We start from the raw sequence: 24,228 nt of genomic DNA, 5'->3' as shown, positions 1-24,228 counted from the left end.
ATGGCATGATTTTAACTGAGAAAGAGCGCAGGAAAGGACGTGACCTCGATAGGAGGAACTGTCTCTTGAAAAGTGGCTCTAAGGTTAGGACATCTGACACCCAGAGAAGGAAGGGAAATCCCAGCATTACTGAGCTCTGCAGGGAACGGTAATCACAAGATGTGAGTGCTCTTTACTGGTTACCAGCTTTGAAAAGCAGCATCTAGACAGAGCCCAGGAGATGGAAGTGCAGCTCTGAAACCAAATGCACGAATAAGTCTGTCCGTGTTGGCAGCGCAAAGTAAGGCTAACAACGCTGCTCAAATCGGAGCCGGGGGAGTGGAGGAAGGGGTGGGGACGCCAGCAGCCATCATCTTCCATGGGGGATTTACTGTTTTAGCCGAGGAAAGTGTCCAAAGTAGATGGTCTTAGAAATAAAGGGCCTCACATATGTGAAAAATGCAAAGTCCTGGAAAAATGAGGGACATTACCAGGAGCTAAACCCTCATCTTTTGCATTACTCAGTCAAGAGCTATTGTCTAAAGTTAGCAAATTGGGAAGTAAAGAAGGCATAAGTATGTTACTTAAGAGTTGTGGAGGTAATCCCCAGGATTGTTAAAAACAGGAGCATTTAGAAGCAGTTGGGTTTATGGTGAGCGGTGAATGTAAAAAAAAAAAAAAAAAAGGTAGTACTTCATTTTTCCCAATGAGTTATATGATTTTTATTGTTGTTTTTGGACTGGGCTCCTCCATTTTCGAGCTTTTATGTGGAAGGCAAGAACAGGCTTCTTGGTTCTGGCATCTGTGGGTTGATAGGAGCCCAGAATTGGCCATCAGAATCCACTTTACACAGCTGAGGTTGGATGGGGACCCAGTGACACATCAGTGAGTCACATGTTTTATAACTTAAAGATAATGTTTTTCAAGATTTCTCTCTCCTCCCGGGGAATTAATTTCTGCAGACATTAAGTCAGATGCAAGCGAGTCCATTTGTCTCCATTCTCTTCCTCTCTTTCATCACAGCGTGTGTTCGTGTGGGATTTGGATGAGACAATAATTATTTTTCACTCCTTACTCACCGGGACTTTTGCATCCAGATATGGGAAGGTAAGAATCCATTTTGTCTCTTCTCTCTCTCTCTCTCTCTGTGTCTCCCTCTCTCTCTCTCTCTCTCTCTCTTTTTTTTCAACATGACAATCTGTCCAGCTGGTTTGTCCTGGGAATTGTGGGGGTAGTTTATGAGACGGCTTCTCCAACTAAAGCTGCCCCTCTGGGTCAGTCTGGGTTTGAGAACTCCTATGAAATTTTTCCTCGACATGTGAAAATTTAATTAGCTTCCCCTCCTGTCATCCCCCATCCTTTCTTCCAACACACAAGGCGTTCAGCATCCACTTGGTAGGATATAAGCTTAGAGGCTTCAGCTGTCTCCCTCCTAAGAGGGCGAGGATGCACTGTGGCCAAAACCAGTAATCTTAGCTAAAAAACGAGGTAAAGTATTTTTCTGGTTCCCTGTTGTTTATCTTAGTGTCTCCGGCAGATGAATTCCATTTTCCTTCCGTTTCTCTGAGACGAGGGGGAGGCGTTCTCTCGGCTCCGGCGTGGACCTTCGCCACAGCTTTGCAAACATATCATCAAGTTATACCGGAGAACCGTCCAGTTAGAATTCTGGGCAAATGCTGTCAGCTGCGGGGTGGTGAAGGCAGGCAACACGGACCCCACCTTAATAATGCAAAAACGAACCGGGCAGCTAGCAGCCAAGGCCTGCCGATTCTAGGCCTTGGCCCTGTGGCCTCCCCAGCAGACCACATGTGGATGCCATCTCTGCAGGGAGACAGGTGGGGGTGGAGAGACAGAGCTTTCGAGAACAGGCGAGCCATCATCTCATCCGAGGTGAGCGACCTGCTGGCAGCTGCTTCCACGCATGGGTAGGAACCATGAGACTCACCAGCGCCTGGAAAATATTTCTGTTTCTGTTTAGAGACCAGAAATATGATTTGACATCACCTCATGGCTTTTCCAGCTGCTCGTGTTTTTTATGGGGGTTATAACAAGCTGGATGTGTAATTAGTGGGATAGATTTATCATCTGCCATTATGTTGTAAAGAATATAAAAATGGTGTCGGTGGTGCAGAAATCTCTTGCCACGTAGGAATGCCGTTAATATGTCTAGCAGTGCCTGCGGGAAATCCGGCGTGCGTTCTTGGATGGAGCACAGCTTAGGTAGAGGATGGCAGAGTCAGAGCTGCTGAAAACACCAGAGTGGACTTGGCAGCCATTGCAAAAGGTTGGGCCATCCCAAAGGGCCTAGAGTAGTGGGTTGCCCACTCGGTCTGGGTGTGTTTGGGGTTTTCTAACCACCCCGCTTAAGTTCCCTTCCCCCCCCCCCCCACCTAAAGAAAGCATGCCTTCACCCTGCCTGCCCTTAGAGATAGCCCACTCTGAAGTTCTACAGCGGAACAGTTGGGTTCTGGTAGATTGTGTAGGGCTGTGTAATCTTGGGGATGGTCTTTGTGTCTATGTCAGCACCGTTCCAGAAACCCAACTGTGGGCATCCTCAAGACAGGCACAAAGCCCAGGGCACCTTTCTGAGCCCATGCCACCTGAGCCGCGTCAGTCCTCTTTGCCAGAAGGGTCTTCCTCCAACACAAGCCCCGATCGTGCCACTTCCTTTCTAGAAAATGGTCACCAGCTTCCTCGTCGACAAACCCTAACCCCAGCCCCCCAAGGCCCTTCATGACCTGGCTCCCGCCCCACTCTGCAGCCCCATTTCCCACTACTCATCCTAAATTGCTTTCTGCCCTCAGACTCAGCCACATTGTCTCTCGTCTCTGCTGGGTTTCTCCCAGGAAGGACCAGGCACAGAGCAGGAAGGTGAGGCAGGGGCAGAGGAGGTGGCCAGTACAGGTTGCATAAATAGTTACTCCTACAGATGAGGCTCAGTCCCACCAGAGGCCCCCAGGAGACTCTAGAACATACATCCCAAGTTGACCCTGGAATGAGTGAGGGTGCTGGGATATTTACCCACAAGTTCCCTTCTGTCATAGGTTGAAGGCTCTACTAAGAGTATCACCTCCCTGCACTGCCCGCCGGCCCCAAGGAAGCCCTAGAGCATGGTGCTAACAATCGAAAGCCTCTGCATGTAGAGGAATGGCAACAGCTGAGGGGAAATGGGGAAGGGGCACACTGGAAGCCTCTGCTGTAATCTGGAACATTCTAGCATGTTGTTTCACTAGATTAAATCTTAGTTTCAGTTCTCATTAGCTTCCTTCAAGAGGACTTTGCTAACCACTCCCCTTTATCTAAATTGCAATTCTTCTTATTACTGTGTTTTTCATGCATAATTATGCACTCACCGTCTGCCTCCCTTCTAGGCTATATGTACCATCAGGGCAGGGTCCGCGAACATGTGCCTGGGCCAGAATTGCTCAATAAATATTTGTTGCATGAATAAGTCAGAACAATCCTCTAGAATGAAAGCTACATGATGACAGGCACATTTTTTGCCCTGTTTTGTTCATTGCTTTATCCTCAGTTCATAGAACAGTCTCCCCCGCCCCCTGCGACTTAGAAGGCGCCAAATAAATATTTGTCGAAGGAAGGAAGGAAGGAAAATAGTATCAAAACAAAAAATGCCTAGCTGGTGGCCACCGACCAAATTCAGCCTGCAGACATTTTTGTTTGGCCCCTAGAGTGTTTGAAAAAATGTGAATTTGTCGCCAACATTTAAAAATCAGGAGATTGTACAGACCAAAACAATCCAGATTTCCAACTCTTCTTGAAAAATTAGAAAATCTGGCAATCCTACATTCTCATGTGGCAGCAATCAACAGGAGCTGAGTAGCGACTAGCCTCCTTAGAGGGGGCGTCTGCTGTGCAGCCCAACCACAGCCCCTACTTGGCCTGTTTAACCCACTTATGGGAACCTCCTGGCCCCACTGGCATCTGAGTGCCAACATCTATGCTGGAATTTCAGAACCACTGAAGGCCGGAGTTGGAAGGACCTAGGAGACCAACATGCACAAATAGTCTCCATAGTACAGAAGGAGAAACTGAGGCCCGGAGAGAGTAAGATCACCCAGGAGAGAGTAAAAGTCATATTTCAGGCTCACTTGCCTGCCTGTGAGCACCCAGGATGTCCAGGGAAAGCTGAGATGAGAAGCTCTTGGAGCATCCCAGGTCCCCTGTGCCATGTTCACTCCAATTCTAGAATTCACCACTCCCTCCTCCAGTTCTCCCCTAGGTAAGGAATGGGGGCTTTTTATTTTCATTTGCTAAAGCCAGCCACCCCGAGGGAGACCCAAAATAACCATGGCTTAAGCAAGACAGTTTATTTCTTCCACGTAGCAGTCCAGGCATGAGCAGCTCCAGCTAGTAGGGCTGCTACACAGCACCAGGCACCAAGGCCCTATGTGTTCTCTGTCATCCCTAGACCGTTGCCCTCATAGGCAAGATAAAACCTAGCTCACCCCCATGGTACATTCCACTCAATGGGAAGAGGGAACAGGAAAAGGAGAATTTACTCCTTTTTATTTTACTTCCTTTTTATTTTTTTCCCCTCTCTGCTAAGGGCCAGATACAGAACCTATACGTATCATTTCTATTCGTATCCCATTGGCTGGAACCTGATCACATGGCCACAGGTAGCTGCAAGGGAGTCTGGGAAATGCAGTCTCATCACGTGCACCAATAAAGTTCAGAAAGAAAGGAAGAATGGATATTGGACAGCTAGCGTTTTCCTAGCGCAAAGTACCATCTAATAAGACGAAGAACAATGAAAGAGAAAAATGTTGAAGAACGTAGAGGGCAATTGTATTTGTAGTTCTGAAGCTCCAAAGAGAGGTCTGGGCTACAGCAATAAACTTGGAAATCAGAGAAGTATCGAGGACCTAGAGGAACAGGAGCATGAGTCCCATCTTGCTGACAGAGTAACTGAGGCACCGGGGGGTTATGTAGTCCAGGTATTCATAATAGAACAAAAATATGTGGCCTTGACTTTTGGCCCACAACTCTTCCTCTTTGTGCTTTTCCAGAACCTACAGCTATGTGGAGCTCATTATTAATTACTGGTATCAAGCAGGAGTCAGTTTGAAGCATGCAGTGTTTAAGCTATAAAGGGTATTTGTTGAATCATAATAATTGAAACACTCAGAGGAATCTGGAATTCAGGTTGGGCTGGATCCAGGAGCACAAGCAATGTTCTCGGGGCTTGGTCTTTCTGTATCCCTCAGCTGACTCTCTCCATAGAGCAACTCCCTGTCAGCAATCCCAGCTGAAAAAGAAGGCCTACTTCCTGAATTCCAGCACAACTCTCAGGCTTGAATCTCATCGGCCCAACCTCTGTGGCTCTGATTAGCCAGCCCAGATCAAGAGCTGATGCCCAGAGAGAATAGAGGAGCAGAACAGCTCCATCCCTACCAAATGCACAGAATGGGGGGCGGATGTTTCCCAAAGGAAACTGAAATGCTCTTTCCAGAAGAGGGTGAGGACCACGGAGGTCCAGAATGGGCTCTGAAGGCCGAGACAGCCTGTACATCCATGCCAGCGCCCAGCGGCTCTTTGCCTGTGGCCACTGCATTGAGCACTGTCCAGGAAGCAGAAATCATACCAATTGTGGTCCCAGCCAAAGGGGTAACTTGCTGTTTACTTAGGGAAATAAGACCAACAGAGCTAAAATGATTAAGGAATGATTCAAAACAGAGTGTTTGAATTTTCAAACAGAAACTGGGCTCTCTTCCTGTTCCCAATCAGAGGCATGTGCTGCTCGAGGCTGTCATCTCTCCACTTCCTTTCCATCTCTTCCTACCCGGTGCTCAGCGCCAGAGCAACCCCTTGGTAGCTGTACCTCCCCTCATCTTGTGGATCCATTAGAAATTCCCCGGAGAGCTGGAGCAGCCAGCAATCGCCGCCTCTTCCCTAACCTCTCCTCCTCCCACCCCGCTCCCAGCAGTCCCTGAACTCTACTTTTTTCCAGCCCGGATTAGGCAAATGCAAGGTGGTCAGGAGCCTTTCTTTGCCTGTGGCCAGGAGAGGACTCTAAGAAGGATTAATCAGCAGCCCACCGCCCAGGGGTTCACAGTGAGTCCCCCGACTCCTCCCTTTGTGCCTTGCTTTCCAGGCAGCTCAGTATCCGTTGGAAAGTCAACTCTGGGACCAGCTGTGTGTGTCTTTTTAATAACAGCTTTCTGGAGATCTAGTCCCCATGCCCTACCTGCACGTTCCAGTCTGTACAATTCAGCGATGTTTAGCATCTCGCAGAGTTGTGCAACCATCACCACCGTCTAATTTTAGGATGTTTTCATCACCCCAGAAGGAAAGCCTGTGCCCTTAAGCAGTCACTTCCCTGTCTCCCCCAGGCCCTGGCAAACTACAAATCTACTTTTGGCCTCCAGAGATTTGTCTCTTCTAGACATTTATTATAAAATAAATCATACAATATGTGGTCTTTTGTGACCTGCCCCTTTCACTTAGCCTGCTGTTTTCGAGATCCATCCACGCTGTAGAGAATACCACCCCTCCGTCCCTTCTCATTGCCGTGGGATTCTCCCTTGTATGGACTGGACTCCACTTTGCCTGTCCCTTCGTGAACTGAGGGGCTGCTAGGCTTCGGGCTGTTACGAATAATGCTGCGTACATCGAGGATGAGCTTTTGCATGGACATCTGTCTTCAGTTCTCTTAGGTGTGTACCTGGAGTGGAATTGCCGGGTCATATGGTAACTCCGGGTTTAACATTTTGACAAACTGCCAGACTGCTCTCCAGAGCAGTTGCATCATGTGACGCTCCCCTACGTAGTAGGTAAGGGTTCCAATTTCTCCACTTCCTCACCAACACTTGTTAGTATGTCTTTGGTTATAGTTCTCCCAGTGGATGTGAAGTGGTGGTTTTGAGTCGTACGTCCTTAATGACTAATTATGTTGACTAATGATGTTTTTGTGTGCTCATTGGCCATTGGTAGTATCCTCTTTAGAGAAATATTTCTTCAGATCCTTTGTCCACTTCTTAATCTGTAGGTCTTTTTCTTGTTGACCTCTAAGAGTTCTTTATATATTTTGGATGTATATGTGATCTGCAGTCTTTTGCAATGGCAGATATGTGATTTGCAAATATTTTTTCCCCATTCGGTGGGTTGTCTTTTGCTTTGTGGATGGTGTTCTTCGAAGTATTTGAAGTATTTCCGGGGACAGGGATTGAAATTAAATTTGAGAAAAGACAGCCAGGGAAGGAGGCCTTATGGAGAAGCTGAATGTTGAGTAAAGACTTAAAGGAAGTAGAGGAACGGATATTTGACAGAGGAGCAGAGGGAAAAGCAAGCGCAAAGCCCCGGAGGCAGAAGTTGCCTGGTGGATTTTAGGAAGCTGACATGGTTGGAGCAGAGCAAGCAAGGAGGAGAGTAATAACTCACCAGGCTTTGACTCTGAAGTGGGAGCCACGGGGGCTGGAGTAGAGGAAGGACAGGGTCTGAGTTCTATTTCGAAAGAATCCCTCTGGCTGTTCCCCTGAGGAGAGCAGACCACAGGGGAGCAAGATTGGAAGCAGGGAGACCAGTGAGCAGACTACTGCAAAGGTCCAGCTGAAAGATGGTGTTTGTTTGGAGCAGGGTGGTAGAGGTGGAGTGGTGAGCAGTGTGGCAGTCTGGATATATTTTAAAGACAGAATCAACCACAGATAAAGAGTGCAACACGAGTCCACACTGGGCTACAGAGAAGTCCTGTTTTCCATCCAGGATCTTCCTCTGAAGAGACCTGACCTGTTGGCCTCCCTATTGCCAACTAGCGAATTCTCTTGAACAAATTATCCTATTTTTTTTGCACGATGCGCTATATGCCAAGTACTCTGCTGTGAGCGCTATTATTTTTTAAGTTGGACCTCACATGCAGACGTTGAGTTATTCATACTCTTTGTGCACACGAAGCTCCTCTCATTTCATGGGGGTGTGCTGTGCGTTTCCTTTTAGACCCATTTGGATCTTCCTCCTCCCCTCCCCATAGTTTAATGCTGTAGATTCTGTTTGTTTTCCTGTGAAATATATGCTGTTTTTTTGTGTGCATTTCTGTCACAGATACGAACGGCATTGTTTAAACACCCAGTGTTTCTCACTTTTCTCCTTCAGCTCTGGTTTTAGATCCTTCCACGTGGCCATACATCCAGGGTCTGACTCACTGGTCCTCAACTGGAGGTGACTTGTCCCCCAACAGCCATTTGGCAATGTCACAACCATTATTGGTTGTCACAACTTAGAGGGGTGCTACTGGCATCCAGTGGGTGGAGGCCAGGGCTGCTGTGAAACATCCCACAATGCACAGGTTGCCCCCACCGCAGAGAGTTATCTGACCCCAAATGTACGTAGTGCTGCAGCTGAGAAACCCTGTGTCTAATGGCTGCTCTGAATTCCATGTTTACCTTCTCCACCCTCCCCACGAAAAGGACACCCAGGACCCCTCAGTTCCCACCCTCACAGACATGGCAGCAACAAGCATCCTTCAGGGAGCGCTTGAGCTTGAAGTGTTCGCTCTCATCGCATCCCCACCACAAACCTGTAAGGCATGGCTGTCCTCTTACCCCCATTTCTGGAGAAACCGACACTCAAAAGTGGCTGAGTCACCCAGTTTGGAAGGGATGAAAGCCAAGGTGTGGCCTACTGCTCTCAACCGTGCATCTAAACTGTATCCCCAGCGATCCATGTGAATGTTCTCAGGGTAGAAATGAAAACCCACTGGAGGGGAACCCTTCTACTTGACCCTGAGCTCCAAGAATGCAGGGACTGGGTCTGATGCGTTCATAGCTTTGTCCCCTGGCATCCAGCAGCACCTGGCACATCTGCCTGACAAATATTTGTTAAATAAGCAAATAAATAAATAGTTTGCAGGCAGGGAGTTGTAAATGCAAGCGATTGCAAGCACTGCAGAATTGAGATTCCAGGGTGCCTGCCCTCAAGGGAACAGATGTCCACACACATGACAAGACAGGGGCTCGTCAGCATCTCTCCGGGGCCACGATGCTGGGTGCCAGCCTGACCTGGCCTCACCCAGAGCTTGGCCCACAGCAGGGGCTCCGCGAAGGCCATGGAGCATTGAGCAAGTGGCCCCTCTAGGCAGGCCAGGGGCCAGGGACATTCCGGCATGTGGAGAACCTAGGCCGGAACCACGTGGCCCTTGATGCCTGCCTGAGCAGAATCCCATCCAGGGTTTCCTTCTGTGGCACCTTTTAAAGAGCCATGCCCTGCTCATCAGAAAAAAAGATTCGAGGTTTAACACTGGCAGTGCAGGGCCAAATCTGGCATAAAGACAGGTTTAGTCTAGCCCCCTGCATTTCCTTAAATTCTCAATTCATTGCCAATGAGTTTTTTGTTGTTGGTTTTGTTTTGTTTTGTTTTGTTTTTTTGTTTGTTTGTTTGTTTTTTGAGAGAGAGAGAGCGCGCGCACACATGCGTGCGGGGGCGAGGGGCAGAGGGAGAGAGAAAATCCTAAGCAGATTCCATGCCCACCACAGAGCCCGATGTGGGGCTCGATCCCACCACCCTGAGATGGTGACCTGAGCCAAAACCAAGAGTCAGACACTCAAATGACTGAGCCACCCAGGCACCCTGCCAGTATTTTTAAACCTGGCTATTTTACATAAAAATCTGGATGCCTCACTTCTCTTAAAGACCGGGGAGGTCTAGTAACGCCAGGCCTGAGTTTCCAAAGAGTGGGGACAGGACACGTGCCCCCAGGTGCACCTCACCCCCCTCACTCCCTGGAACAGAGGGTTACATGTGCCACCTGGGTGCCAAGCCCTTCCACTCCTGTGTGGTGCTCTTTGTCCCCAGAAACACATATTTGTGACCCACCAATGCCAGCTGGTGCCCAGAGCGTGTGCGATATGCAGGGGCAGAGAGGATTGGCCCCCAGTTCCCCCCAGCGACCTCTCAGCCTTGTCAGGTAGTTCTAGGCCGGGCCTTTGGTGTCCTCTGAGGAATGTGGGCTGTCGCCTTCCCCTCAGGCACATATCCCGGGATTCTGTTTGCTGGGGGCTCTGTTGTGTTGGGGTGGTGCAAACCCCTGCCACCAGCACTCCTCCCCTCTTCCAGCAACTGGAAGGGAAGCAGCGCTCCTCACCCCGTGTCCGCTCTCTGCCCTTCCTGCCTAGGCCTAAATGCCCTGTCGATGGCTCCAAGCACCACGGCGCTGGCCAGAGCACCACTGCAGTGGCTCATTTCTCGCTGGGGTTGCTTGGCAACGGGATCCCATCACCATCATCATTATGGAGTGGCTGGGATGGAACTCTCACTAGAGGGGTGCTGGCAGCACTCCACCCTGTCCCCGAAGCCCTCCCCACTCCTGTGGGCATGACGGCCTCCCTCTGCTGGGACCTGTGACACTCTGGGGTGTTCCTCGCAGTCTCCCAGATGTCCCCAGTTGTGCACAGCAGTCACCTGCTCATTGACCTCATTGACTTCCTTCCCCCGCCCCCACTTCCTTGCTCAGCCACCAGAGCTTCCCTGGGGTCTCCTCCCCGTGAACTGCTGACACCCAAAGCCTAGGCCTGGGGGCTGCTTCCGGGGAGCCCCAGACTAAGACTGCAACGAGGTCTGGATGTTCAGACTTCCTCCCAATCACAAAAATGGGAACTCCTCAGTGTCAGAACCCATAACATAAGCCCTCCTGAAGTGCATCCTGGGCACCAGCATCTGTGGGGAGCTGCTAGAAATACAGAGTCTCGGGGAGGAGGAGGAATGGGGTGACTGGGCGATGGACACCAAGGACGGCACTTGATGGGATGGGCACTGGGTGTTATGCTATATGTTGGCAAATTGAATTTAAATTTTTTAAAAATCCTTTATCTTCAACATACACTTGTAAATCTAAGTTGTTAGAAGAAGGAAAGGTGACTTGCACCAAAGTCATGGTCCTGATGACATTTAGAGCTCCAAGGACTGAAATCAAAATGTCACTGTATTTTGGAGGAGGTGGCACCTCTGGCCCCTGAAGGATGACAGTGACATGAAACCATTGCAAATATGACCAATGGGCATTCAGAACAGCCAGATATAGCCCCACATTTTAAATACAGCAATTCAAAATTCAGATGGATGAAGATTCCTTTTATAAGAATTCTGTAGAGATGCTCTAAATAGTGCCCCCTGACTTATTTAAAATATTTAGATTTGAGGGGGATCCCTGGGTGGCTCAGTGGTTGAGCGTCTGCCTCTGGCTCAGGTTGTGATCCCGGGGTCCTGGGATCGAGTCCCGCATCAGGTTCCCCATGGAGAGCCTGCTTCTCCCTCTGCCTATGTCTCTGCCCCTCTCTCTCTTTCTCATGAACATATAAATAAAATCTTTAAAAAAAAAGAGTCATCCAGAGGATCCCTGGGTGGCTCAGCGGTTTAATGCCTGCCTTTGGCCCAGGGCGCGATCCTGGAGTCCCGGGATCGAGTCCCACGTCGGGCTCCCTGCATGGAGCCTGCTTCTCCCTCCTCCTGTGTCTCTGCCTCTCTCTCTCTCTCTCTCTATGTCTATCATGAATAAATAAATAAATAAATCTTTAAAAAAATAAATAAAAAATAAAATATTTAGATTTGAAATAAAAAAATTTTAAACTCAAAAAAATAAAAAAATGCAGAGTCTTGGGTCCCAGGCATCCTGAACCAGAATGGACATTGAAACCTGACCCCCAGGTAATCCCCTCACACGTTAGTGTGTGCACCAAGGTGTAAACCATGAACGCACTGGGTGATGACTCTCCTCGTGGATCCAGCCAGCCCGCCAGCCTCTTTGTGCGTCTGGAAGGGGCTGGGTAGAAGGAGCCCGGCCAGGTCTTGGCTCTACACACAACCCCCCCTCCCATGGCTCCTCTGCCCCCTCCGACCAGCCACCGTCCTCCCCCACTCCTCAGCGGGTGTTATTACGTGATTCCGGCTCGGATTCCGGAATCCAATACCCAGCGCGGTGCCATCAGGATTCAATCAGATCCAGTTGGCGATACACGGCTGAGCCTGTCCGTTACTGCTTTACAAACTGAGAAGAAATAAAAAACCCCGGTTTTATGACCCAGCAGTTAAAAACTATTTGTAGAAGTTGCTACGGTTCAAATCAGAAGTGCCCTCCCTGGAGGACTATTAGTTAATTCAGAGGACCACAGATTCTTTCCTTTTCTTTCTTTTTTGCTCCGTCTACCTTGAGATGCGGCTCTAATTCACCTCTGCCGCTCAGACCTCTCGAGCTTTCCATCCTTTGACAAACACAAGCCAAAGTGCTTAAGGACATCTGTTTATTTTATTTCTTTAATGAGAAAACCTTCCAATTTCTCCGGGCTCAGCTGTGTTTATTTACACTCCGTTAGCCGTGTGAGGCAAGCGCCTTGGAAGTTTAAAGGCCTGGCGAGGCCCTCGCAGCGGCCCCCAGCTCTGAAACGGAGTCAGCCCTGCCCAAGGAAAACAGAGTCCTTGGAACTCTATAAAATAGATTTTCAAAATAAATACTGCCTAATTCACTCGGTAGATGTGGATTAAGTCAAGATGAAGACAATTTGGAAAGGATTTTCTGAGGAAGTCGGAGATTTCTTTCCCCCACTGGGGGTTAAACCTTGTATTTAAATCTTTGTTTTTTTCCCCCTCCAGCTCTCCTTTCGGTGAAGTGAAAGGTATTTAGTCTTTGTGGCTAATAAAGAAATGAGGACTTTGATGGGCCTTCGAGAGTGGTGATTATTTTCTTTGTAGGACCAGGGCTGGTGACTTGGCTGGCCACACCACTCTCATCCATTAGGGCAAGAAGCAAGCATCTGTGGTTGTCATTCTGGCGGGGGTGGGTGAGGAAGAGGTTGGAAATGCTTTGAAAGATGTCCTAGAGGTGAATGACAGTTGGAGGGGCCGTGGGCAGGGGGTGGTACCCTTTGTAGATTTAATCCCCTGTAATAATGCTTCCCTGAGCCCGTGGGCCTCCATGCCAAGTGCCTCTGCTTATGTATTTTAGAGCATTAAAGGATTATTTCCAACATAAAATATATTTTAGAGATGGTTTGGGGTCGTCAGAGAAGTGCTCATTAGCAGGGACTTTGTTTGAAGCCCTGTGCTCTCTGCTGCTTGGAGAGAGACCATTTCCTTGCAGCATCAACTTAGGTTGCGGGTTTTCAAGCTGGTGAAGACCCCTGATTTTTCCACCCACAAATTTAACAAATGCGGACTGACCGCTTCCCAAGACTTCTTTCACCAACTTTTTGTTGTTGTTGTTTCCTTCCTTAGTTCTGCCTTTCAGTGAATGCTGAAGGGGATCTGAAAAAAATGTAATAATAAGAAGGGGGATTTAAACCACCTATGCAAAACCTACAACAGACTGTAGGTTGGGCTGGTTGGGCTCGGGCAAGAAGCTCTTTGTCTTCTGTAAATATAGAGCTTGGTGCTCACAATGATAAGGAATGAAAAAAAATCCTAGGCACCCCTGTGAACCTAAATAATGAGAACAATTTTCCCTTACACTTAACTAGCAGGTTGAGAAGCTGCCTCCCCCGTCACCCCACCTGCACTTTTTACGGTACTTATTTTCCAACAATAGGGCTCTTGAGCTGTCCCAAGATCGCTGGAATTGCCGAGAGCCTTTAGGGGTGAGGGTGTCACTCGATGAATGGCAGGAAGGTATCAGAGTGGTTGTATTGGGGATTGACTTTGACAGGGAATTAGGAGGTTCCCCCCACCATGCCTGCTTCCCCCCACTTCCTCTGTGAACTAGTGAACTTGTAGGCCCTTCCGATGGCGGAGGGGGAGATCTCTGATCCAGGTCCCCCCATGGGGCCTAGTTCAAAATTGAAATAAGTAGTTTTAGAATCTCTTTGGGGGGCACCTGGGTGGCTCAGTGGTTGAGTGTCTGCCTTCCGCTCAGGTCATGATCCCGGAGTCCCAGGATCGAGTCCCGCATTGGGCTCCCCACAGGAAGTCTGCTTCTCCCTCTGCCTGTGTCTCTGTGTGTCTCTCAGGAATAGATAAGTAAAATCTTAAAAAAAGAATCTCAGAAAAAAAAAAAATCTCTTTGGAAATGTCCATCAACGGATGAATGGATAAACACATCTTAGGATGTTCATACAATAGAATATTTTTCAGCCATTAAAAGACACAGTGTGCCCATCCACGCTACAGTGTGGACAGACCCTAAAAACATTATGCTACATAACAGAAGCCCAACGCAAAAGGTCATACCTGTGTGATTCCATTTCTATGAAATATCCAGAATGTGTAAATCCATACACATAGAACACAGCTGGGTGGTTCCCGGAGCCTCGTGGGGGGGGGGGGGGGGAAATGGGGAGCAGCAGCCTCGTGGGTACAGGCTTTTCTTTTGAGCTGATGAAAATATTTAGGAACTAGAGAGGGGTTTGTTCATCAGAATCAAGTGATGTTTCCTGAAGGGCACCTGGAACTAGAAAACGATCCACATTTTTTTTTTTTTTGAAAACTAAGGAGGGTTTTTTTTTTTTAAGATTTAATTTATTCATTCATGAGAGACAGAGAGAGGGAGGCAGAGACACAGGCAGAAGGAGAAGCAGGCTCCATGCAGGGAGCCCGATGCAGGACTCGATCCCAGGACCTCAGGATCATGCCCTGAGCCAAAGGCAGATGCTCAACCACTGAGCCACCCAGGTGGCCCCAAAAATTAGGAATTTTTTTTTAAATCTCTTCACTGGGTTTTGGGGTCAGGGTAACACTGGCCTCATAAGTGAGTTAGGAGGATCATCTTCTGTTTTCTGAAAGAGATTGTCCAGAATTGGTGCTCATTTTTCTTGAAATGTGTGGTAGAATTCTCCAGTGAAACTATCTGGACCTGGAATTTCTGTTTCTCAGGAGGTTTTTCACCCTGAATTCAATCCCTTTAATGTGGATGCTAGTTCATCCTGGGTGAATTTTGGTAGTTTGCGGTTTTTGAGGAATTCATTTCGCTCATTGTCGAGTTTATGTGTAAGAGCTAAAAAAAAAAAATTTTTTTTTAAGTATTTACTTTTATGATGACTTTCCGTTTGTAACATACCCATACCCAGAAGCCTCCAATTACAGGGATAAGAGCTATAAACCCCTCCCCCCACGTGCATGGCACAAGGTCACGAGTCATCCCCTTGGTCCTCAAGACAAACCCACAAAGGCAGATGTGGTGCTCCCCATCCTACCCAGAAGGACCTCACCCCGACCACCAAGCTAGTGAGCGGTAGAGAAGGAATCAGACCCAAGAGCTCCAAAGGCTGTTCTGAGCCCCAAGGCCACCTGAGCACATGACAGCGATCACAAAGCCCCCAGGTGTAGGGCCAACCTTCAGACCTTCACTCCCACCCAGTTGCTCCCTGTGTCAGAATCATGCTGGGGGAAGGAGGAGGGCCAACAGGCCACAAGTGACTCTCCACCACATTTTTTGTTGCATTTTTTTAATTAGTTGCCAGCATTTAAAATTGGGAGGTTTCAAGGCATACGTGGGTGACTCGGTTGATTGAGGCTCCGAATCTTGGTTTCAGCTCGGATTGTAATCTCAGGGCTGTAAGATCAAGCCCCACATTGGGCCCCGCAATCAGCAGGGAGTCTACTTGAGATTCTCTCTCTCCCTCTTCCTCTGCCCCTTGCCCTGCTCATGTGCTCCTACTCTCAATCTCTTTCTCAAATAAATAAATCTCTTTTAAAAATAAAATTGGAAGATTCACATAGAAATTCAGATTTCTGGGTTCTCTTGAAAAATCAAAAGGTCTGGCCTTGAGGCACCCCCAATCCCAACTGTCATCACTTGACTGGAGCTGCATGGCAGCTGTCCCTTTAAATGGGGCAGATGAGCTCCAGTTTGCCACAGACCCCACTACTCCCTGTTGCCTGAGGCCAAATATCAGTCATCATTGCTCTCCTCTGCACGGTTGTTCCTCGCTAGGAAGAATCAAGAGGAAAGTTAAATATTTCTTGCAGCAGGAGTTGGAGAATGAAAGACGACAAAGCCATGTGTTTCACCTGGGCCATTCTGTTCATTCGTGTGAGCTGCTTGGTCTCTGTCAGTCTAGCTGTCTTGGGTGCCTCATTTACAGAATGAAGCCCAAACTCAGTGAGCCGGCTTCCAGACCCTCCCAGAACCTCTCCCACCTCAGCTCTGAGATTCTCAAGTTTATATTTTAGGCTACAGCTGTGCAGTTGCACCAAGAAACTCTGGGCCTTGGTCTGCTGTTCCCTCTCTACCAGGAACGCTTTTCTCATTTGCCACTGATTTTCCCAGCTAAGGCTCACTCAGCCTTTGGGTCTTATCCTGGACGACTCCACCTCCAGGAAGCTCTCCTTGACTGTGCTGGGTTAGGCATCCCTCCTGTGTGTTTCCTTAGCACCCTGCACTTGTCCCTCTTGCAGCATTTATCACTACATGTTTTATTACCTCATTACTTGCCTGTCTCCCCAACGAGACTGCAACTCCTCCAGTCCAGGGATGGTGACTGTGTCTTCACTCTCTAAATAGCCCTACTTTCTAGCACAGCATGTTAGATGTGCCCCATAATTAGCTGTCAAATCAATTCTCTTTCAGTTAAAAGTAACAGAAACCCAACATAAGCTGACAAGCAGAAAAATGAATTCATTGGCTTTTATAACCAAAATGTTCAGGGATGGGTTGGCTTCAGGCACAGCTGAATCCAGGGGCTCAAGCAATGTCAGGAGAACTCGATTTTCTTTCATTTGCAGTGGCAAAAATTGCCCTCCAAGCAGCACGAGACCAACATCCTGCCAGCTCAGTAACCCCAGTGAATAGAGACTATCTTTTCCCCAGTAGTTCCAGCTAAGTCCCAGACAAAGCTGTCCTTGACCTGACTTAAACCAGTCACTCAGGGGGTAGCTGGGTCAGCTGCCTCATAACTACACAGATAGGGTGTGATGAAACTCAGGCTCCCCAAAAACCACTTAAGATGCTGTTACCAGGGCAGCCCAGGTGGCTCAGCAGTTTAGTGCCGCCTTCAGCCCAGGGTGTGATCCTAGAGACCCGGGATCAAGTCCCACATCAGGCTCCCTGCATGGAGCCTGCTTCTCCCTCTGCCTGTGTCTGTTTGCCCCTCTTTCTCTTCCTCTGTGTGTCTTTCATGAATAAATAAAATCTTAAAAAAAAAAAAAAAAGATGCTGTTACCAGCAGGTGGGCTGGACGCTGAGCAGACAAGAACAGCGAGCACTCACTTCCACGTGTATGTTGTAAGCCACATGGAGGCCAAGAGCCTGCGTGGTCTTACCCAGCACATAATAGGTGCTCAATAAGTAGTTGAGGATGAGGGGTGCCTGGGTGGCTCAGTTGCTGAGTACCTGTCTTTGGTTCAGGTCGTGAACCTGGGATCTTAGGATCCAGCCCTGCATCAGGCTGCCCACAGGGAGCCTGCTTCTCCCTCTGCCTATGTCTCTGTCTCCGTGTGTGTGTCTCTCATGAATAAATAAATACAATTTTTAAAAAGAAAATATTTGAGGGTGAAACATAATCTGGCCAGTTGCCAGGGCCCATGCCCTTAGATGTGGCCCTAAAGGGTCTGGTCCATTACCTCTATGCCGTGCCCTCTTCTGGTACTCCTCCCCTCCCCCACTCTGTCCTCCTCGAAGGTACTCAGCTCTTCCAGACACATTCCTGCCTCAGGGCCTTTGAACACTTGGTTCCCTCTATCTCAGATGTTCCTCCACCCACGTGGCTTCCTCCCTCTTCCCCTGAAAATCTACTCAAATGCCACCTTCTCAGCAAACACCACCTCCTTAACCATTCTCTGAAATTGCCGTACCTCCTACACAGCCCACATGCATGACGCAGATTCTTTGTCATGTATTTTTTCCTGTAGTATTTCCCACCACCAACCAGAAGTAGGGAATGCGCACTGCTCAACTCTAGGCGGCACCACTTTCATGGTAGTCCATGTGAATGATGCCCCTAGAGTTATGCAGTGCACAACCTGTGCAGCCATACATAGCATCCCTGCCATGAGACATACTACAAATCTTGCTTAATTCATTTATACGACTCTTGTGTTTGCTGACCCATCCCAATGCCTGGAACAGTGCCTGGCACATAAAAGACACTCAGTAAATATTTGTGGTATAAATGAAAGGATGGATGAATGAATTTCTGTCACTCTCAACAATGCTGTACCTTGACAGCTAAGTTGAGGTGTGAGGGAAGAGGCGCCCCGTGTCCTGATGGATGTCCATGAGAACATTACCTCGGGACTGGGAGAAGCCATAGTGACCTCTAGCTGAGAAAGGGCCCTTCTGTAGGCGCTGGGAGTCCAGCTGACAGTATGCTGAGTGCTCTGTCACCACGTAAGAGGGAATTGATTTTGCTACTCAGAGTGGTTGTTTGTTCTCTCCTACCCTCCTCTCATTCTTTAGGTTCCCCGGTGGCGGTGGGGGGTGATGGGACACTTAGCACTGTTTGTCATACCATGACACACCCTCGGTGTTTGTAAGTCGTTTACGCCCGTATCATCAGCTCAGGCCAAACTCCCTCACTTTCCTGATCCTCAACACAAAGAAACCTTTGGGCTGAGAGATGACGGTCCAAGCAGCCGGCCGGCATCAAGTCCTCTAGGGCTGGGTGACGGGGGGAGGAAGGGACAGGATCAGAGCAGACCCGTCCTTGAGGCTGAGTTCCATCTGTTAGTACAGTGGGGATTCACGAGCCCCAGACCGTCATCTGTGAAATGGGTATAATAACAATCCCTACCTCCCCAGGTTCTTGGCTGCATAGGATGACTTGGGCCATGAAGGCAGCCCAGGTGATCTATTTTGGTTGTAAATCAGATCATTTCATTCTTCTTGCTTGAAGCCAGTCTCTGATCTCCAGTCACATTTTGAATAAAGTTCAGACTCCTCCTTATGGCCTCATCTGATGATCCCACAGCTCTTGCCTCCCACTCCCACTTCCTTAATATATTCATTGCACGGCCTTCCTTGTGTTCTCCTGCACACAGACCTTGCTCCTGCCTCGTGGCCTTTGCACTTGCTGTTCCTGCTACCTAAGCATCCCGCGGCCAACTCCTTTGTTTCACTGGGGTCTTTGCTCAGGCGTCAGCTCCTCGGAGAGACCTTCCCTGCCCACTACACCTCTAGTAGCCTTCCCCCAAACACACACCGTCAATCAGTCCTGCTCTCTCTGTTTCTCTCACCCTCCAGCACATCTTCATGTTTCCTTTTCTTCAGAACACTTGTCACTAGGTGAAATGAAATGGTTTTTTAGTTTTGCATGGCCCTTCCCCTGCTCCCCCATGTGGGATCCGTGCAGCAAGGGACTGTCACTGAGAGCAAAATGACAGGATAGCATAGTGCTCTAGAACAAGAGTTGGCAAATTCTATCCATCCCGTGGGCCAACGCTGGCCCACCCCCCTTTTTTTTGCATAAAGTTTTATTGGAACATAGCCATGCCCATCCATTTACATGTTGCCTGTGGCTGCTTTTGTCCTGCCACAGCAGAGTTGAGTAGTGACAGAGACCATATGGGCTACAGAGCCTAAAATACTTGCTATCTATCTGGCCCTTTATAGAAAAGTTCAATACCTGGGTGGTTCAGTGGTTGAGTGTCTGCCTTTGGCTCAGGGTGTGATCCTGGAGTCCTGGGATCGAGTCCCACATCGGGCTCCCTGCAGGGAGCCTGCTTCTCCTCCCTCTACCTGTGTCTCTGCCTCTGTGTGTGTGTGTGTGTGTGTCTCTTGTGAAAAAATAAATAAATAATCAAAAGAAGAAAGGGAAGGGAAGGGAAGGGAAGGGAAGGGAAGGGAAGGGAAAAGTTCACCTGGTCTAGAAAAGTTCGCCTCTGGTCTAGACGACGGGCTCTTGAACCAGACTGCTCAAGTTCAAAGCCGGCTCTATTCCCTAGCCATATGACCTCAGGCAAGTCCTTTTGCGTCCCTGTGCCTCAGTTTCCACCTCTGTAGCATAGGCGTAGTAGTATCAGTAACACCTCATAGCGTCACTGGGGGAGGATTCAGTGAGTTAGTACATGAGAAAGTGAACTGAGCCTGCTATGTGGGAAACAATCTTTATAGAGTAAACGAAAAATATAATAAATAACAATAAATGGAGAAATACATGTCTTTTGAGAAACCGTGTCTTTAGAAGCACGTTGCTGGTTGTGTAAGGATGTCCTCTCTGCGGACAATATACTGAAGTCGCACGACCTCTGCTAATAATGAGAAGCTGAAGACTCCTGGCGTTGAGGACACATCGGTGCTGGGCGGGAGCAGTCGGCTCTTGGGCAGCAGGCCCTGTTCTGAACGCTTGTGTGAACTTCCAGAAATGCCCTGGTCTCCCATGCCGTCAGATGGCCCTTGGTCCTGGATGGTGGCTCACTCACCTTAGGGTGAACACCTCCCGGGGTCCGTCTGGAACTTTGCCAGTTTTACCACTCAGAACCCCAAGTCCCAGGAAACCCCTCTGTTTGGGCAGATCAGGACAGTGGGCCCCCTGCTCCACATCCAGATCCAGTTATTTATGATTTTTTGCCTTTGAATTTGTGTCCTCAGAAAATGCTTTAAAACCTGCTCGGTATCCCCAGCCAAAAGAACAGTTCTCGAAGGATTAAAAACAAAGAGTTGTTGCTGAAAACTTCCAAAGAGGAACCAGTTTAGACATCTTTGTTCTCTTAGATTTGAACATGATTTTAATCATTTGTAGTCAGTTTGGCTCTTTTGTGACTCAGTGGTGACGGGATTTATCCGAAGGGTTTTTTGGTGACGTTCTTGTTAGTGCAAATAGACCCATTTGCTGAGCTAAGATCTTTTTTATTTTCTGTGTTCTCCTATGAAACTGCCAAAGAAGCCAAGTTGTTGTGTTTTTTTTTTTTTAACTTCACTGTTTAAACATGTGAATCAAACCATTTTTTCTTTACAACCATCATTTTCTTGTCTTCCTCTTTTAAACAAGCTGATCTGTTTTCCAGGAGTTTCCAAGTAATTAAACCCAATTAAAATCATTAAATTCTTTCTTTTAATGACAACTTTATTATTAAAAGCAAACCACAAGGAGGAGATTTAACTGGCAAAGCCCTCCATTGTGTGCTAATCCGTCCCTAACCTCTGGCTGACACTTCCACGAGATAAACCCCACAGAATAGTGAGGCTGGTTTAATGAATAGCTTTAATTAATACTTTTCTTCCTTGTGGCAGGGTAATTATTTGTTCAGCTTGTAAACAGCTACTTGGCAGTGATTTTTTTGAAGGCCCAGTTGGCTTGCATGGTGTGATGGCTTTGATTGGTTTTGTGTGTTTGTGGGGTTTTTTTTTTCCTTTAAAAGAGTAGGAGAGGCTCCAAAATAGGTGCAGAAGTGCATTGTCCCGAAGTTTGGGATGTCAGGGTGATCCACACAGAAGAAAAAGCAAGGTGAATGCAGGTGGCAGGCTGCCTGTATTTGTGAGAGCTGTCTCCGGAGTGGGCAAGTCTGCCTTTTGCAGCAAAAGTCTGCAAGCCCAGACAGAGTCCCCGCCAGACACAAGCCTGGCTAGCAGCAGTCTGGGTGCTAAAAAGAGGAAGAGTCTGGGACTGCAAAAGGCCAGGCCAAGCTCTCTACCCCGTCCCCCCAACGCCCACCCCACCCCACCCCCGACCCTGTCGCCCCTGGTCTTCCCTTCAAGTGACAGCTGGGAGGGTGGTGGAAGTGATGCTGGGTGTGGCCAGTGAGACCCCAGAGAAGTGATTCTGTGAATAAGAATGATGAGCCCCCCGGGGGGCGGGGGGTGGGTGGGTAGTGTACATGTCCCCCAGCCTGGCACCCATCTCAAGTGCTTTCTCTGTGTCCACTCACTGACTCACCATCACTTTAGGCAGGTGCTGAGGTTCTCCCCACATCCCACAGACAGGAAACGGGCCCAGGGACGTGCCCAGAGTCACACACCTTCTAGGAGGCAGGGCAGATCCCAGGTGTGCCAGCAGGTGTCTGGCTGCAGCAGTGGTTCTCAACTACTGAGTCCCACTGCCCTTTGGGATAGGAAAGCAGCACCTTTTCGCTCAGCTGGTTGGGAGATTTAGGGGTTTTTTATTATTATTTAATTTAGCTCATCACTTAGGAAGCTAGTTTCATTAATAAGGCTACTCACTCTATAAATACAAAGTTGATTGACACTCAGAACTAAGCCTTTTCATTATTTTTGAATGATTTAGAGCTGTGGTTCTCTACCGAGGGTAATTTTGCCTCCTGGGTGCATGTAACAAAGTCTGGAAGCATTTCTGGTTGTCACAACTGGGTGAAGGGTGCTACAGGCCCCCAATGGGTAGAGGCCAGGGTTGCTCCCAGACCCCTGCAATGGACAGGAAGCCCCCACCACAAATAACAATCTGGCTCAAAATGTCAACAGTGCCAAGGATGAAAATCCCGACTTACGGAATCCTCAAATTTTTCATTCTAGGGATATTTTGTAAACACACAAAAGTCATTCTTTAGGGGACCTAATAAGTGTATTCATTTACATTGGTTTTAATTAGTTAACCATATTAATTATCTTAGCGATTTTGACTGTTGACCATACCACCAGAGGTTTTTCAGAAACACATGCAAGGTGCCAAGAGCTCTCAACCAAACATTAGCTATTGAAGAACTTTGCATGAGTCTATGAAGACCTCTTCCCAAATCCCCAGACATCTATTACACAAGTTTCTCTAAGAAAATGCCTCATGAGGGGCACGAAGCAGGGTTAACTCATTTCACCATCCGAGAAGCTTCGTGCTAAGAGAAGTATTCAGAAATCTCCAGGTGCCTGTTTAGAGCCACCAAGACTCCTCCGCCCTGGGAGCGGTCCAAGGTGTGTCTGGAGCAGGAAAGATAAGCAAGCAGTCCAGGAGGACTTGCATGTGGGACTGGGTTGGCTCAGAGCCTGGAACTGGGTTAAACACTTAGGATGTCAGAATCCCAGCAGCGTGCAGCAAGGACCACGGACTTCCCCATCCTCGTGTCCAAGGACTGGCCGTCCATAAGAGACACCACATCACCTGGGAATCCGCGACCCTGGGTCCTTGGGAGAACAGGACAGCATGCACAGAGTTGGTTTTATTTAATTGTTGGTTGGTTGGCTTCTGAAAACTACTTTGGGGAGCACTACATTTAATAACCATTAACGGACCACTAATGAGGCCCTAAAGCTGGTGACCAAAATGAATCTTTCCGCAGCATACCTCCTTTTTGACTCCTCCAATGACATCCTAAAAAGTTATGGGCTGCCAATAAGTGAGGGAAAAGGCTGGGGGCAAAGAAAGGATTCGGAGCCCTTCAGGGGCGGCTCAAGTGATCTGATTTCCAATCTCAGCCAAGGTGTCTGGTTCCCGCAGCCTGGCCTTGGGGGTGGGGAGGAGGGCAGCCGAGAAATGAGGGATTTACCGGGGAACTTAGCTTTTCCATATCAAGTCCAGGAAATGAAAGGCACAAATGCTCAGAGGCAATAAGGGGAGATCCCTTCCCACCCCTGGGCTCTCTTTTATTCTCTCTGAAGCCCAGCAGTTATTAGAAAGGCAAGCCAGCCCGAGACCTGAGGAAAGAGTCAGGGCTGATTTGTACGTGGCAGCTGCTTGTCATTTCTCCCAACTTTGCAAGTGTAATTTAATTAAACGAACCATTTATTTCATTAAAAGTAGACATCAACAGTTTTAAATCAGGCATTTACAAAAAGAAAAAGCTGATTATAATCTGCCTTAAGCCTCTTTTCTGGAATAAGATACTTTATGCTATATTAGTTCCTGTGAAGATGTAGTCCATGAGTAAAGTGGGTAAGATTTTGACTTTCTTAGATAGTCATGAGTTTGCAGCCCAGCTCTTCTGCTTATTAGCCTTGTGACCCTGGACAAGTCACTTCATTGCTTTGCATCTTCATTTATCTGTAAAACAGGGAAAAGATGATTTGAGGAGGAAATGTGGTAATCTATGTAAAGCTCACATACACTCATACGTTCATTGAAAAAAATACTTACCTGAGAACCTGCTGTTTACTGGGCTGTGTTCCAGGCTCAGCAGTAGCTCTCACAGAGCTTGCTTTCTGGCTGAGGGAGAGGCACCAAAAATCATAAATAAGAAATCTCATTTCAGATCGTGATAAATGCTATTGAAAACTGCAACAGGGGGAATCCCTGGGTGGTGCAGCGGTTTAGCCCCTGCCTTTGGCCCAGGGCGCGATCCTGGAGACCCAGGATGGAGTCCCACGTCGGGCTCCCGGTGCATGGAGCCTGCTTCTCCCTCTGCCTGTGTCTCTGCCTCTCTCTCTGTGTGTGTGACTATCATAAATAAATAAAAATTAAAAAGAAAAGAAAACTGCAACAGGGCAAGGGATGT

At 48.2% G+C, this 24,228-nt stretch overlaps 1 protein-coding gene across 2 annotated transcripts in view; it reads left to right on the top strand.

The window, feature by feature from the left end:
* EYA2 (EYA transcriptional coactivator and phosphatase 2) overlaps positions 1 to 24,228 on the top strand; it is a 264,886-nt gene that overhangs the window by 181,186 nt on the left and 59,472 nt on the right. For both annotated transcript variants that reach the window (XM_072735719.1, XM_072735720.1), the window contains one exon: positions 1,003 to 1,086. In XM_072735719.1, coding sequence (XP_072591820.1) covers positions 1,003 to 1,086 — 84 coding nt within the window. The remainder of the gene's footprint in view (positions 1 to 1,002; positions 1,087 to 24,228) is intronic.

This window comes from Vulpes vulpes, chromosome 14, assembly GCF_048418805.1.
Source record: "Vulpes vulpes isolate BD-2025 chromosome 14, VulVul3, whole genome shotgun sequence".
Taxonomy (NCBI): Eukaryota; Metazoa; Chordata; class Mammalia; order Carnivora; family Canidae; genus Vulpes; species Vulpes vulpes.
This window is presented reverse-complemented; position numbering and strand designations above follow the sequence as displayed.